Source organism: Dipteris shenzhenensis, chromosome 9 (assembly GCF_047967505.1).
Source record: "Dipteris shenzhenensis isolate YYH24624 ecotype China chromosome 9, Dip_SZ_1.0, whole genome shotgun sequence".
Taxonomy (NCBI): domain Eukaryota; kingdom Viridiplantae; phylum Streptophyta; class Polypodiopsida; order Gleicheniales; family Dipteridaceae; genus Dipteris; species Dipteris shenzhenensis.
In genome coordinates, this window is record NC_141604.1 from 13,238,367 (window position 1) to 13,253,137 (window position 14,771).

Here is a 14,771-nt window from a genome sequence, read left to right on the forward strand (position 1 = left end):
CCACCTGTCCCGGGTCTTCTTTAGATGTGCTGCCCCATGTGGCAGCCCCTTTCTCTCTTTTTCTATGGGGTACTGCCCTAGGTCTCCCTCCCCCATGCTCCGTACTGCTTTGTACAGCTGCACCACCTGTCCCGGGTCTTCTTTAGATGTGCTGCCCCATGTGGCAGCCCCTTTCTCTCTTTTTCTATGGGGTACTGCCCTAGGTCTCCCTCCCCCATGCTCTCCTCATATGGGGGCTTACAGATGGGGAGGTGACCATTCCAACAGTTTCAAGGTCCATTGAGAGAAATGAAAGTGGGGGATTTTAATGGAGTTTCAAGCTAGGCCAAGAGAGATGGAAGAGGGGGGAAGAAGCCCATAGGAAGAGGACATGGGGGGATGGATTATTTCGGGATGTCATGTGGTTAGACTTGGTTTCCATATGAGCACAACATAGACATTCTTGTTAGGTTAGACTTAGCATAGCCTCAAGGGCCACTTGGGCCAGCATTAACGGTTCATAGAGGCCTTAGAGAAGGGAATCTATGAGGGCTAATGTAGGCTCAGTATGGGCAGGAATGGTGCCATCAAGAGGACAATTTATTGACACCATGTTTGGCTTATTCAAGCTAGTCAATGGAAGGCTATAGGTACAATTCAAGTCTACAATAGTCCACAAGTAGGTGGTAGCAAGTCAGGGCATGAGACAAGCAACAAAACTATCGACATGCCTCGTGGTGAGTTGATAGTGGTATGTCGATAGTGGGCTAAACTCAGTCATCACAGTGAATCGATAGTTAGGTGAACCAATCGGCCCTTACTAGGTCGACTAGTTTAAGACCAACTCCATGAGTTTGGGATGGCTAATCCCCTATGTAAGGAGCCTAACTTTGGGGGTTCACTATTTGAGGATTTTGATTATCTTCGAAGGTGAGCAAAGACCAGTTAACACTCAAGGAGTTCTTATAGGAGCAAAAGTCCCAACAATCCACCAGAGCACACCTACTATCTGTAGGAGAGCATAAAAAAGTCCATTGGAGGGAGCTTTGTCAAATATAGTGAATTCAAGAGCAAAACTCTGCAAGAGTACTCTACCTTTGACAATTACTGAAGCCTGCATACCAACATGTGGCAGAACAACCATCATTTCTTTCAAAGGGTGCATCTAGATTTGGTAAGTTACCTTAGTGGTTGTTTAGTAAAGGCGTTCATACATCTATTGGCATTTCTGCAGTTGGTATCTACATTTATATATATTCCATTTTTTGGTTGTATATCTAAGTTCTCTTTCAAACTTGTGTTGCTCTTATTACACACCCAATTGAGAGTTGTCTTTCTTTAGATGTCTTGTAATCTTGGAGGTATCCCATTGTTGGCAAGGGAATCAATCTTGAGGTATCCCATTGTTGGCAAGGGAGATGATTAAAAAGGTCAAGCGATCTCAAGATTGAACTTATCTACCCACCACCCCTAGGCCTCAACTCAAGTAGGGGAAGCTAAGATTTCTAACTAAGGAGTTCCTACCTGAAGTACAAAGTTTCACAAAGGGACCACCCAAGCCCGTAGCATAAGAGATCCTAACAAATATGCAATTATAGAAACCTAGTCAAGCACTAAGCTTTTAAGAGTAGTGCATGGCATTGTGAGTCACAAGACACCTCTACATCCTTTCTTAAACCTTTTGAAGTTTTAAGGGTAATGCATGGCATTGCCACTCTCCAATCACCTTCAAAAGCAAAAATGGGGAGAGATTTCAAGTTATAGGCTCAAATCAAACTAGTCATAGCTTGACAGTTATCTTTCCACATTAACCAACTTGGAAGGAGCAGCCCAAGTATTAGTTCTTCCTACTTGGATGACTTTCTCAATGTTCCAGATCCATTTCTCAACAGAGCCACTCAGGTGCCAACAGACTCTTACCACATTGAATCTGCCCTCAATAATTATTTTCAGAATCTGCACCCTCTTCCATTACTAAAATGCCATATTGTTTACTTTGCTTGCGTGATGGTTGTTCCTAAAAAGATTTTGAGCATGCCCATGATGTATGGTGATGAGGCAATTCAAAAGACGCACATTTCCAAATCCTGAAGCATTGCTATCGCAAGGCTCAAAGATATCCCCAAAAAAAATGCAAATGAAGCAAGCCAACCTTTTAGATACGACATCAGCATGGTAAGCTGAGTAAAAGAATGCTCCAGACTCATTGCATTGGAAACAAAATCCCGTAAGGGGGGGAGGTATACCCCTCTTGATTTCAAAGTCAAAAACATTAACCAAAAGCAAAGACATTTCAAGGAAAACATCTTGGCATATTACCTTTGAATGTTTAAAAATATATGTCAGAGAAGTATTCCAATGGCAAGCAGCCTGAAAACCAATTGCCAATTACAGCCTCTCCCGAAATTTCAACCATCAACAGTACTCTTAAACAAAACTTCAAGGCATACCAATTACTAAACAAAACTTCAAGGCATACCAATTACACATACTTCAAAGATCCTACAATGAGAGTAATACCCCAAATCTCTTACTGAAATGAGAATATTAAGGGGCACAATGATGAGAAAGATTCCAGACATTTGTAATAGCTTGACATGATGCTCATATTATGTATTTACATGCATCAGGTTCATGTGAGTGTTTGGATTGATTTACAGGTTCCACAGACTGTCTTGAAATCGAATGTTCTTGAAATAGAAAAATGATGAAAAAGAAGACACAATCCTACGAGTACACAGATATTTGACCAAATTAGAGTTCCACATTGAAACTGCCATTCGCGTGAATATGAAGGCTGAAAGGGCTGTGGTATTGCCAAGCCATCCATCCTCTTGAAAATTCTAGAATATTTTGTACAAGTGTACAACTGCTTCTCTGTTGACCTCTGCCATAATGTGCAGTTGAGGCCACATGGACGTTTTAAAAATACTCATCACACAAGACAGGCAACAAAAGCCAGCTCTTGTTGACTCTGATATGGACGTGTGCACCAATACGACTACGGTTAAGAATGAGGAAAAAAATCCACATACAGGGCACATAATCTAAGAGGAAGCTGATGTCTTGCAAATAGGACATAGGTTTTTGTGCAAAAGCCACTGCTCAATGCATTGGAAGTGATGGTTGTGACCACACTCTAGTATCCCCAGTTCAACACTTTCCTCGAATTCCTCCTGCATCATATTCATTGAGATTTGGAAAATGATATGACAAATTAAAAAAGAGAGGAAAAACAGCAGGACTTATGAATGAAAACACTCACTACCCTTCATGCATTGTCCTGAAAAGTAATCTTACTTGGCATATGCTGCATTTGATTTCACTGTCTTGCCGAATAGAATTGGCAGCTGTGTCTGTGAAAGAGTATTTCTTGCTCTTTAAACACCTAGATATTGCATCTTTTTCTAAGCCTGTGCACACATTCCCGATCCTTTCCTCCAATGCAAGCAGTTCCTGTCACGCATTCCCGTTAAATCATTAAGAAGTCTTGTTACTGATCCAACATGGCCAATGACATAAAGACAACTTAACTTTCCAGATTTCTTTCAGATTAATTTCTTGTAAGCACTGGATTAAACACGAAATACAAACGCCCACTCTTAATCTCCACAAGTACCTCATATGACATATTATCAACATCAAGTCGCATGTCCCTGTGCTGATCATGTGAAGCTATCCCACTGAAAAGTGCATTTGCCTCCACCATAAAGAGCTGTTGTTGCACAAAACCACCAAATAATGAGCCTTAAAGTTGCATCACGCTGTATGAAGGCTCCTCAAATATTTCATATTTTCCATCACAGATCAAATTTTGCCCTCCCATCAATTAAAGGACCACATCAAACTAAATGTATATACTCATCCCATGACAGTGACTCGAAACTGTCATGGGCTTGGAATTCAAGCCTCAAAACTGCCCAAAAAATGATAAATAGAGGAAAGAGGATATCGCAACACCTCATAAGAGATTTCATCTCTGTCCACATGCTCCCGAGCTGACAAGATCTGAGAGAAACACAAATCGTGCCTTCTATCCTTAGAAAAACAACAGAGGCCATTGAAACATAAAAAGCACACAAATTTCATATTCCAATCCTTCTATAAGCAACGTCAAAGCAACCTGTGATGAGCAAGTAACATTTAAAGGGTGAGAACAATCAGGCCAAAATTTACTGTGCGATCAGTGTTTTTTGTTGAGCTGTCCTCGCATGATGTGGTAAAAAAGAGAGAAGCAATCAGTATGAAGGCCTTGATGTACCTCAGACAGCCCCTCAAAAGAAAAATACAGTTGCCTTTCTTCAAAAGATCGCCGTGGAAACTGTCGCAAAGATCTGTAAACTGGAGTCTCAGCTGACCGTCTGTGGTGTCCCTCACGGTAATCTGGTGAAGAGAGTGCCGTACTGGAATTAGGGCTCTCAAAGGTGCTTGCGTATGAAGGTAGCATGTCAGAACTTGAAAACTGCACATCAGGACTACTCCTATAAGACGAGGGAAATGAAACAGCTTCAAAAGATGGTGGGTGATGTGGCCTTCTCGACAGAGTTGGCAATGGTGCAGGTCTGGAAGTGGGTGGAGAAGAGCTTGCATTAAGCTCATCGTGCCTAAAGGATGCCATAGAGCTCGACAGCCCAGAATCAACCCATGATCTGGTTGACATCCTTCTGTCAAGTTCCAATGCCCCAGATTCCAATGCTAACAAGCCTGAACCTCTGTAACTGTTTTCTACTGAGCTTTGTGATGATACTTCACCATCACCAACAGTTGCTCCAGGCATGTTTTCACAAGATTCTGTAGACGTTCTAGACCCTTCCTTGCCTTCACCAAAAGGCATAAGAGTTGATGATTGAGAAGAACTGCTAGCACTAGACATTGGGCTATTTGAGACCGTGGTGTCCGACTTTACAGAGGTTGGCCTCTTGAAGCACCACTTGCTAGCCCTGTAGGATCGAGAGGAAGCCTTTACCGATCTTAATGGTGACGATTCCTCATTCACTGTACCCTGCTCCGACAGCAGGCCTCCTAATCCACATTGAAAGTTTCTACGAACCATACATCCTGCACTGCCTAGCACTGAGCTTTTGCTGTTCCTTGCTGCACTTTTCTGTTTGGTATTATGAGGCCCCGACTTATGTTTGTTATACTCATGATTTGGTCCACCATTTGGTATGTGGTCTGTAACACAAGGAAGAACGTCACGAGAAGACATGCAACTAAAACGTCTTAAAGAACGTCTGTTCAATCCTTTCCCAAATGCATAACCTGATGCATTGCTCTTTCTCCATCGCAAACCTTCAGAAGCAAGACTTGAAGAGCCATCACTGCAAACAGTACTTCCTTCACCAGAGCTTCTTGTACTGGTAATGACTCGGCCAAAGAAGCTGGAACAACCAGCCGTAGTCCCTTGACCTTCAATGGGTACACTTACAGTTTTTTCAAGATCAACATTGTAGCTTTTCCCCAAGTCTGCAACATCGTTCCTGCCATTTTTATTGCTTCTGGTACTATCAAAACATTGTCGGGGATAGCAAGATCCTGCTGCTGCAGCAATGGTAGACATTTCATCTTTCTCCTTGGAAGTGGGCGCTGTGTTTACAGTACTAGATGTTTTTACAACATCTGACCGGGAAGGTCCGACAGGCATGCCTTGCTTCAAGTTATTTAAAGCTTTGATTCGTGGTTGGCTGGAGATAATAACAGCAGTGCTCTGCATTTCACTTTCATCTGTGGAAGCCTCTGAACCATTTGCAGATGTAATATAATTCCTTCGAGAAAGTCCTTGACAGGGCATTTCTGTTGACATAGGTACATCAAAAGGCCCATCCTTCCACTTAATACTGTCAAGTGCTGAATCCATATCCAAACTGGACTTGCCAGATCCATCAGAACTGCACTCTGGTAGAAATCTCATCTGCTCGTGGTTTGGAGTGATTAAATGGCCAGAATAATCAGGTGTCTCCAGTATTCTTTTGCTTACAGAAGGCCCATTACACTCTGACAACGGCTTTACCGACCTCAAACTATAATCCGTTCCTCCCAAATTTTGATCATGGTTTCCTCGTTCTTCCATTCCAACAAACATGGCGCCTTTGTTGCGACTGTGTTGCTTGCCATATCTGCTGGCTCTAGGCCCATTTTGCACATCTGATGCTAGCAAACCACAACTCATTTTACCACTTCAACTCCCTTCCAACAAAAATGTACAGCATACTATAGGAGTTCCTCCACCACCATTAAATAATCAATACATATTACACCTGCAAGCACATTATAAGCCTGTCAATCTGTCACATCACACAGCAGAGAGCCTATAATGGCATGTTGCACAAGCATCTGAAAGAAAAGGTCGCAAAAGGCTTCTCTAGGTGAAACTTAAAAATATAGAACAAAAGGCAAGCAAGATGCCTTCAAAAAGACTAAGGTACAATTCTTCCAGCCACACCTCTAGTTCAAAAATGCAATGAGCAGAGAATCGATATGTTTAAATAATTGTACAAACTTAACATGTGGTTATATGTAAGAATCTAAGTGCCAGGTTCTCAATTTTTACTAGTGTTCAATTTCATCATGTCCTTAAGATGATATGACATAAGTCATTTGCAGTTTCCATTCAAGAATTTTTTTCTTAAGAACCTTAACCTGCTCATTGGCATGCCCATCAAGCTGCTGAAATATTTCAAACGATTTGTCATAAAGTTCAGCTGCATACATAAAGGCAAATACACAGTAGAGGACTCTTCTGAAAACAATTGCACCGTGCATGGGTGTCTCATCTGAAATCAGGAAGTCATATGACACCTTGGGGAAGAGCTAGTCATGCAGATATTGCCCAGCATTGTTTATCCAGGCTGGAAGGCTCCCAATCACCCTTCTGGGAAATGACCTAGGATTATTCATCCACATAAATCTTTTATTGATAACATTTCTCATGCCAAAGTCTCAGGTTGGTATCCATGATAAGGTAGGCAGCTCTTGGACAACCAGGACCAATGTAATGATAATCTGTTGAGCGACAATCTGGACCTTTTCTGCATACAAAATGTGTAAAATGAGCAGTACCACATACCACCGTATGCTCTCCTGATAGTATTTAATGATATGGCTTGAGGAGTACAACACATTCGTACAGTGTAAATTTATTTTAGTAGCTTATATGTTAAAGTTTAGTCTAGGCTATTTGTAGACTCTCCCATGGCATCTTTGAATGATTTATGCAATTAATGCAGGTCATTCCCGACGGAGGTCTAGGCCTGAAATCCCTGCTAGACATAAGAATGTCCAAAATGGTCCAAAGCCCAAATTGGCTTCTGATCGGCTCTGGCTCTTGCTAGTAATGGGTACAAAATACAAGTATTCTTTAATCTCACTCTTTTCAATTAAATGTTCATTTCTGCATATCTACAAATGAGAGTGGTGTTTTTGCATATGTACGAAGTAACTGAGCTGACCCACTATTAACCAAAGTGGTTAACACAAGGCCAACCGCTAAACGAGGAACAGGCTTGCAAACTTCTCAAGTATGTATCCCTATACCAGCTGCTCGGAGGTCAATCATATAAGATTGACAAAGATGGCATATGTAGGAGGTGTGTCTAAGAAGATGAGTTCTTGGGGGTGCTTAAAGATTATGCGATGAAGATATGTGCATACACATGTATACGATAGTAGTGCATTGTGTGACTAACCTATGATTTAGTAAAACGTATGTTTTACTATATATACCTTTGTAAGACTAGAATATATCCAATCGTACAAATGCAGATTTTTATTGTTCTAAAGTCCAAAATTCTACAAAGAAAATAAAAGAGAAACGAAAGAGAAGAAAAATCAAATTTTTAAAAAACAAAAGGTAGACATACAAAGCAACACTTATGTCATCATTAGTGCCCAAGCATAAGCAGCTGTACTAGGTTTCTAAAGATCCTCGGAGTCTCTTGGGCAAACGCAGTGCTTAGTAAAATACGTCAAATAAACAAAAGAGAAAGAAAAACAAGAAAGGAAGAAGGTGACTAAGCAAAAATAAACAAACAAATCAAGAAACAAAACGACCCAAAAACAGGAATATAATCTCTCTCCTCTCTCTCTCTCAAAAAGAAAGAATTTACAGAATGAATGAATTATTTAAAACATAAAAAACTAAATGAATTACACTTACGTACTGCTTCCTACCAAGATGCAAAATTACATTCATAACTTAGAAAGCACATGCATACTCAATCAAACTCTCTTTTTAATGCAGTTGTACGGAATTGTACGGATTCTGACAGGTGTACAGAATTTCTAACAGTGTCCGTACTGATGTACGGATTTTCTAACAGGTCCGTACGGCTGTACGGATTTTTTGACAGGTCCATACAGTTAGGTTTTTGCTGAAGAAATGTACTCGAATTTGCTCCAAAATGTGTTTCCTTCGCGATAGCTGCTCCAAGAAAAGGGGGCTGTTCAGCTCCCCACTTTTTGTTTTCAGCTTATGTTCAATCATTCTAAACATGCCTAAGGCCGAAACACCATATATTAAAGACTTCATATCTAAGATGGTGCGTACTTTTTTCATTATTTTTCTTGGATTATACCTCTTGTGTATTAGTAAAGCAATCAAATTGCTACATTAAGTGATAAAAGACTCCTTAGTTGTACAAAGGCGAAATTTTTTATAAAATTGGGAAGAAATGGCTCCGTATTTTGCCAAATCAGAAATGTTAGAGTCAATGTGAGGCATTTTTATCATGTGTAAGCCACTATATTCAGGTTGTTCACATTTATCATATATATCAACCTCTAATCCTACCATAGGTTGAGAAAGTCTAAGATCTAAGAAAACACAAGAATCCCCCCTTGAAGCGCAGTTCAGTTCACAAGAGTCAAGAGGATAGATTCCTTCTCCAAAAGCACAAGCGTCTTTGTACATGAAGTCTTGAAAATCGGTAACATCTTGGTACAAATAAATCATCTATAAAACGCATAACTTGGCTAAGCTTATGTAAAATGATACGACGGGTATTGAGAGAAATAAGACGTTGCATAAACTCAAATTCATAAGTGAAAGGATAAAAGTTTGCTAAAAAGATGGCACAATTAGTGCCCATAGGGATTCCTATAATTTGTTGAAACAAAGAATCACCTATTGTGATGTAAAGATTATCTAAAAGAAAATCTATCCAAGAGCAAACATCTTCAACACTTACGACCTTTGTGTATCTTTTCTTTTTAGAATCAATGTCACAAAAAGTCAAAACATACAGCTGTTTTCTCAATTTTTAGCATTAAGCATAGTAAAATCATAGGTTTGGAGTGCTAGCCTATGCAAGCGATGGTATTGATTGCACAAGAATCTATCAAGATTGCTCAAAATAGAGCACGGTTTTATGCTGATAGACAACATTCACCCAAAGACTTCTTTGAGGGAATGCTTCTATAAGGATTCACAGTCGTATGCACTCGGTTGGTAGAGAAGTAATCCCCTAGGCACTTTGGATCCTTCCTAATCTTGAAAAACATTAGTATAAGATAGAATGGCCTCTACATGTGAAAGTTCACACGGTCTTTCTGTCAGTAGACTGAAAGAGGTGGTGGGGGCTTAAGACAATCTCATTTTTCCCAAAGAACTTGTGGACATTGAGGATTTGACCTATATTTGACATCAGCTTGAAAAAGTTATCGCTTTCAAGGAAAGGAAACTTAGTAATAAATTAATCCCGGAGTTCAAAGTTACGTGGAAGGATAGGTCTCAGGAACTTCGGAGTCAATTGCTAGTTTGGAAAAGAACTTTCCCAATTTCATTTAAGAGTAAACATTTGAAGAGGGAAATAATGTTATGTATCTAGATGCTAATATTTGGATTAGTGGATTTCATCTAGCAGGGGTTAGTGAGCCCTGGGATTAAGGGAAGCAAGCTAACGTGGGTCTAGAGGACATAGGCAATAGCAAAGGGCCAGTTGCTATATTTAGCCATGGATGCTTAATAAAGCAGGATGGTCGTCTATAAACGAGGGCCAAGGCTATTGTGGATTCACTCAATATGTGCACACCACCAGTTTGGATCAAAAGCCTAGATACTTGTCATCTACATGGCATTGACCAAATTTTTCTGACTACCACAGCCATACGCATGGCCTTGCGGGAGTTTTATCCCCAGCAAACATGCTCGCAGGTGGTTGGGAGGTGAGTCGCCTACTAATTGTCTTGTTATTTTGTTGATTGCTGTTATGACCTGTGTTTAGGGTTAGATCCTAGAGGGGACTCTATGCGTTGGGTCACCTGCAAGTCTTCCTTGCCACTCGGAGGTTTTGTATCTTCACCGTCAAAATGATGGGTGATGCTCCCGTCCAATTTGCCATTCTCCTTGAAGTTGCGAATAGGCAGCCATGAAGCCATAGAAGTTGAAGATATGGAATTGAAAGTTGCAACATCTCTTAAGAATAGGCTATGGCACTACGTTAATAAGCATATGCAGGGTGAATTAATGAGGATCGGCAAAACTCCTATCATCTTGTAAGTCATGTCCAAGGTTAGAACACAGATCTCTCACTACAACATTGGGAGGAGGCCATGTCTTTCAGTTCAGCAAGAAGAACCTATGGTTGCACACTCTTCAATAAGAAGAAGAATAGAGGGTTGCTTGTGTTGTGACATGTGAAGCATTATGGCTCAAAATGGACTCTGGATGATATGAGTTTTAGACAGGATCATATTGAGTATCATCCAAAATCCATAATACTTAACATGTTTCAAAATGGATTTTGGATCATATGAGAAGCATTATGGCTCAAAATGGATTTTGCATCTGCAGGAGTATCTACATCAGGATTTGGAGTAGAGGGTCTGCATCTGTGTGGCAGCAAAGTCTGCAGGACAGCAAGGGGACAGTACTGCCAGGGCCTGGTTATAGGCCTGGCATTAGGGAAACAATCAAGTCATGAGATCTAGCATTGCAGTCATTTTGGATTGCTGTTTATACCCACCACAATTGTTCAGCTCTTTTCTGAGCACATTTTCCCACGTCTATGGATGAATAAAGCCTGAGTTCTCTTGGTCTTCTCTCTGCAGTATATATATTTTCTGAGACTGCTCCTGTAAGTGTAGATCTCTCCACTGCATTAGGGGTTCAAGCAACTAGGCCCCTTTCTAACACAAGGCTCTGAAGCAAGAACGTAGTTTGACTTAATGTATCGGGGCTTGATGCCAACTTGTTCCTCTCTGTGATATTGTAGTAGGGTTCATAAAGCTCTGCCTTCTGCATGGATTTCTTGAGAGTGCCCAGCCTTTGAGCATCATTGGAACTATCACTCTCTCGCTCTCCTTCCCCATCTCCCTCCTCCTCTACCTTTCTTTGTCTCCCTTCCGCTCTTCTAGCACCCTTCTCGAATCTGCCCGACCCCCTTTTCTACAACCTACATGGCCGCACGGCTGTGGTGGACGAGTATATTTCTGATAGGCATTCCTTTGCTCATCATTAGAAGTATGGCTGGGGAAGAGACAGGATTGTCTGGAAGGTATAGCTGCAATAGGTGGTAAGCACAGTGGCTCAGCACGGACCCCCTTTTCTAATCTGCCCGACCCCCTTATCTACAACCTACAAGGCCGCAAGGCTGTGGCGGACCAGTATATTCCTGATAGGCATTCCTTTGCTCATCATGAGAAGTATGGCCGGGGAAAGAGACAGGATTGTCTAGAAGATATAGCTGCAATAGGCTGTGAGCACAGTGGGTCAGCACGCCCAAAGCCTGCCGAGCCCAGACCCATCACTTGCCAGAGTCTCCTCTCCAGCTGAATTTTTGTCCCCTACCTTGGAGATGCATTCCCCGAACTACAAGTGCATGACACAGCTGCAAACTTTGCCAAAGAAGCATCCTTTGGGCGGGCCGCAGCAGGGGGAGGTTTCAATAAATCCTGTGGACATTCAGATTGCATATGTCCAAATCTGCAAAACAAGAATCTGCAAATTTACCCCATTTCAATTTGAAGAAAATCTATTGGACAGATTCTATTTGGAGGCAACAAAAGACCTAACCAAGCAGAAAAACCAGGGTATAGGACAGCTTACGGGCTGGAGAAAAGGAGTTTTATAAGCACAAGAAAGAAGAAAGGTAACTAGGGCTTAAAGAGAAGAAAAAAGACACTTATGGACAGGACCCAAGTGCAGAAAAAGAGCAGGAAAAGAGGCTGTACGACCACAGACCTGTTATATCAATCACTCACGCACACACAATTTGAGATTTCTTAACTTGGTCAAACTCATGAGGATGTCTCTTGAGCTATACTTGATGCCATAGTCTTGAGTACCTCCGATGTACTTAAGGACTTGTATGATAGCGAACCAGTGCCTCAGTTTCGTAAAAAATTCAGTAATCCAACTGCAAAGTTGATGTGGTCTCCTATTGGAGAAATAGATGAGGCTACCTATCAACTCCTATACTCTATGATGTCCACTAGCAGGGAGGAGTCTCCATGGTTAACTTGGTATTTAATTCCATCAGATTTGATGCCCCCAGAAAAATCAGCAATTTGGTGTTTCTTCGTGTGGCAGGGTCTCCTGCCATTTTATTTACTTTAGTCTCTCCAACCCCTTTGAAACCAAGAGTGGGACAATAAATCTGGAAACAAATATGCAAGTAAGACAAAGATTCGGTCCTTCACTGCCAATTTTCAATTGTAGTGCATATATCTAGATGAATCCAGAAACAAACTCGTCCTCTAAAAACACAACATAGTGCAGTTTCAATCTCATGATAGTCACTCATAAGGTTGAAAACCATAAACTCCATCACGCACATTAGGGACTAGCTACTATGACATCCCCAGTGCCCACTGACGTCATCAGCTCCCCACGTGGGTGTAGACCATAGTATAAACATACACTCTCACACATACAAATCCACACACCCACACATACTTGAGCATCCATTTATACAAAGTCTTTGTATTGAGTTTCTGCCGGCAGTTCGGAGGTGAAGGGCAGACTCAGCCATGGTGAAGGCTAGCACTAAATGACGAAGGCTAGCACTAAAGGAGAAGGGTAATCACAAAGTAGTCCAAAATCTCTTCATTCACTATTTTTGCAACAGATACAGTATTGCACGCTCCTCCCTTACAGGAAGAACGAGATGAAACATTGATAATAACTGCAGGAGAAGCCAGCGTCCCTCTTTGCTCCTTCACTCTCTTTCTGCATGCTTCAAGCCCATGCTGCTATGTTTCTTAATCTCATAAGTCAATATTGCTAATTACTGATGGCTTCCGCTATTTGCGATACACATTTTACACATCTACGACTAGATTCTTAAATCGCATATTTAATACCCTGCGCAGCTGGAAAATTCTCCGCTTTCCACACAACCCATCGTATTTGGATCATGAAACTGGCTGATTTGATTTCAATGCATCACCTGGTAAGGGCAACGTTACATCGAGATATGCTACCCAAATATGTTCTCATTCTATTTCCAATCTAGATTAACAAAATTTCACCCTTCTCTGAGCACTCTCCTGTCATCTACCTAATCGAACTGCTCAGGACGGCAGCCTAAAGTTCACTTCTGTCGTTCCAGGCCTGGCAGTGTTCTGTAAGAGGTGAAGAATAACCACAAGTCAGCACTCCACGATAAGCATCCCAAGCATAACTTCGATCCAACAAACATAACATGCTTCAAGAAGCGCAAGTCCAGCGAAATTACAAGACGTATCACCACCACTGCCTTAACGTCAGGATATTTGCAAGGATAGATAATTCCAAATCCCGCTCGCCTGCTAGAATACGAGATTTGCGAAGCCTGCTGAGACACTGCAGTCGTATCCAGAGTTCTAGATCGCACTTCTGCAAAATCAAACCACATGCTGAGATACGTTGCCGGAATGCATGTGCTCCGGATAAGAGTCCACAGGCATCTCTAGACGGCCGGAGATCGGAGGAAAACGATCAACTTCGCGGAAACAAATGGATTGTGGAAGAAAATTAAACGTGAAGGACAGAAGGGGCTAGGAAAAAGCGGAAATTCTACGGCAATGATTGGAGCAACAAATGGGAATGACCTGATGAGCGATGGAGGGATCAAAGATTGATTAATTTGCAAGCGTTCTCCGATCCATCGATCGATGGAGCTTGAGCAGGCTACCGACCAAGAGAGAAGAGGATGGATGAGAAAGAGATGCAACAGACAAAAAGAAAGAAAGAGAACAAGAAGCCAAAAAGAAAGTTCCCATCCTACTTTACCTTTACTACACCAAGTTTTGATCACAGTTTGCTTTAACCTCAGTGTGGTTTCAGGGAGTGATATCGAACCGCACATGCACACTTCGCGCACACACGCTCTCGTTCACCCAATTTGCTCCTCGGGTAAGGGTTGAGTGCCAGGTGAGGTCTAACATTTCTTTTTAAAGACGAACCTCGGTGTGGTCTAGAGCATGTCAGCATTGGCTCACCCCCGAATCTGTACTGGCATAATACAAGGCATGTCCTGCATAAGCCCATCCTAGTAGCTTTAATCGAAAGCATAATACAAGGCATGTCTTGCACAATTGCCCACCCTAGCAGTGTTAATAGAAGGCATATCCTATTGTATTTTTTACACGAGGAGGTTGGAGACCTTGGCTCGACTTGCCAACACTCTATTCTCACTTTGTTTTTAGCAAATTCAGGGCATAAGCTGTGGACAAAAGTGCTCCCTTTAAAATATTGTTTTCACTTTGTTTTTATATTATTTTTGCTTTGTTTTCTGTAAGTTCAAGGCATAAGCTGTAGACAAATGTGCTCCCTTGAAAATATTCATGCAATTTGGAATTTGTTACAAGTCTTG

At 41.5% G+C, this 14,771-nt stretch overlaps 1 protein-coding gene across 4 annotated transcripts; it reads right to left on the bottom strand.

Moving 5' to 3' along the window:
- Positions 1–2,807: 2,807 nt before the first annotated feature.
- LOC147898224 (uncharacterized) lies at positions 2,808–14,146 on the bottom strand. 4 transcript variants are annotated; one of them, XM_087378815.1, is made up of 7 exons: positions 14,008–14,146; positions 13,723–13,792; positions 4,241–6,236; positions 3,940–3,987; positions 3,599–3,694; positions 3,280–3,435; positions 2,808–3,155 (listed from the first exon to the last, which is right to left on the bottom strand). In XM_087378815.1, exons 3-7 carry the CDS (start codon positions 6,146–6,148, stop codon positions 3,027–3,029), a joined length of 2,337 nt encoding a protein of 778 aa, XP_087234941.1. In that variant the 5' UTR covers positions 6,149–6,236; positions 13,723–13,792; positions 14,008–14,146; the 3' UTR covers positions 2,808–3,026. The 4 variants fall into 4 exon arrangements, with proteins under 4 accessions (XP_087234941.1, XP_087234939.1, XP_087234942.1 ...); XM_087378813.1 differs by having other exon boundaries at positions 13,653–13,792; XM_087378816.1 differs by lacking the exon at positions 13,723–13,792.
- Between the last annotated feature and the right edge of the window lie 625 nt (positions 14,147–14,771).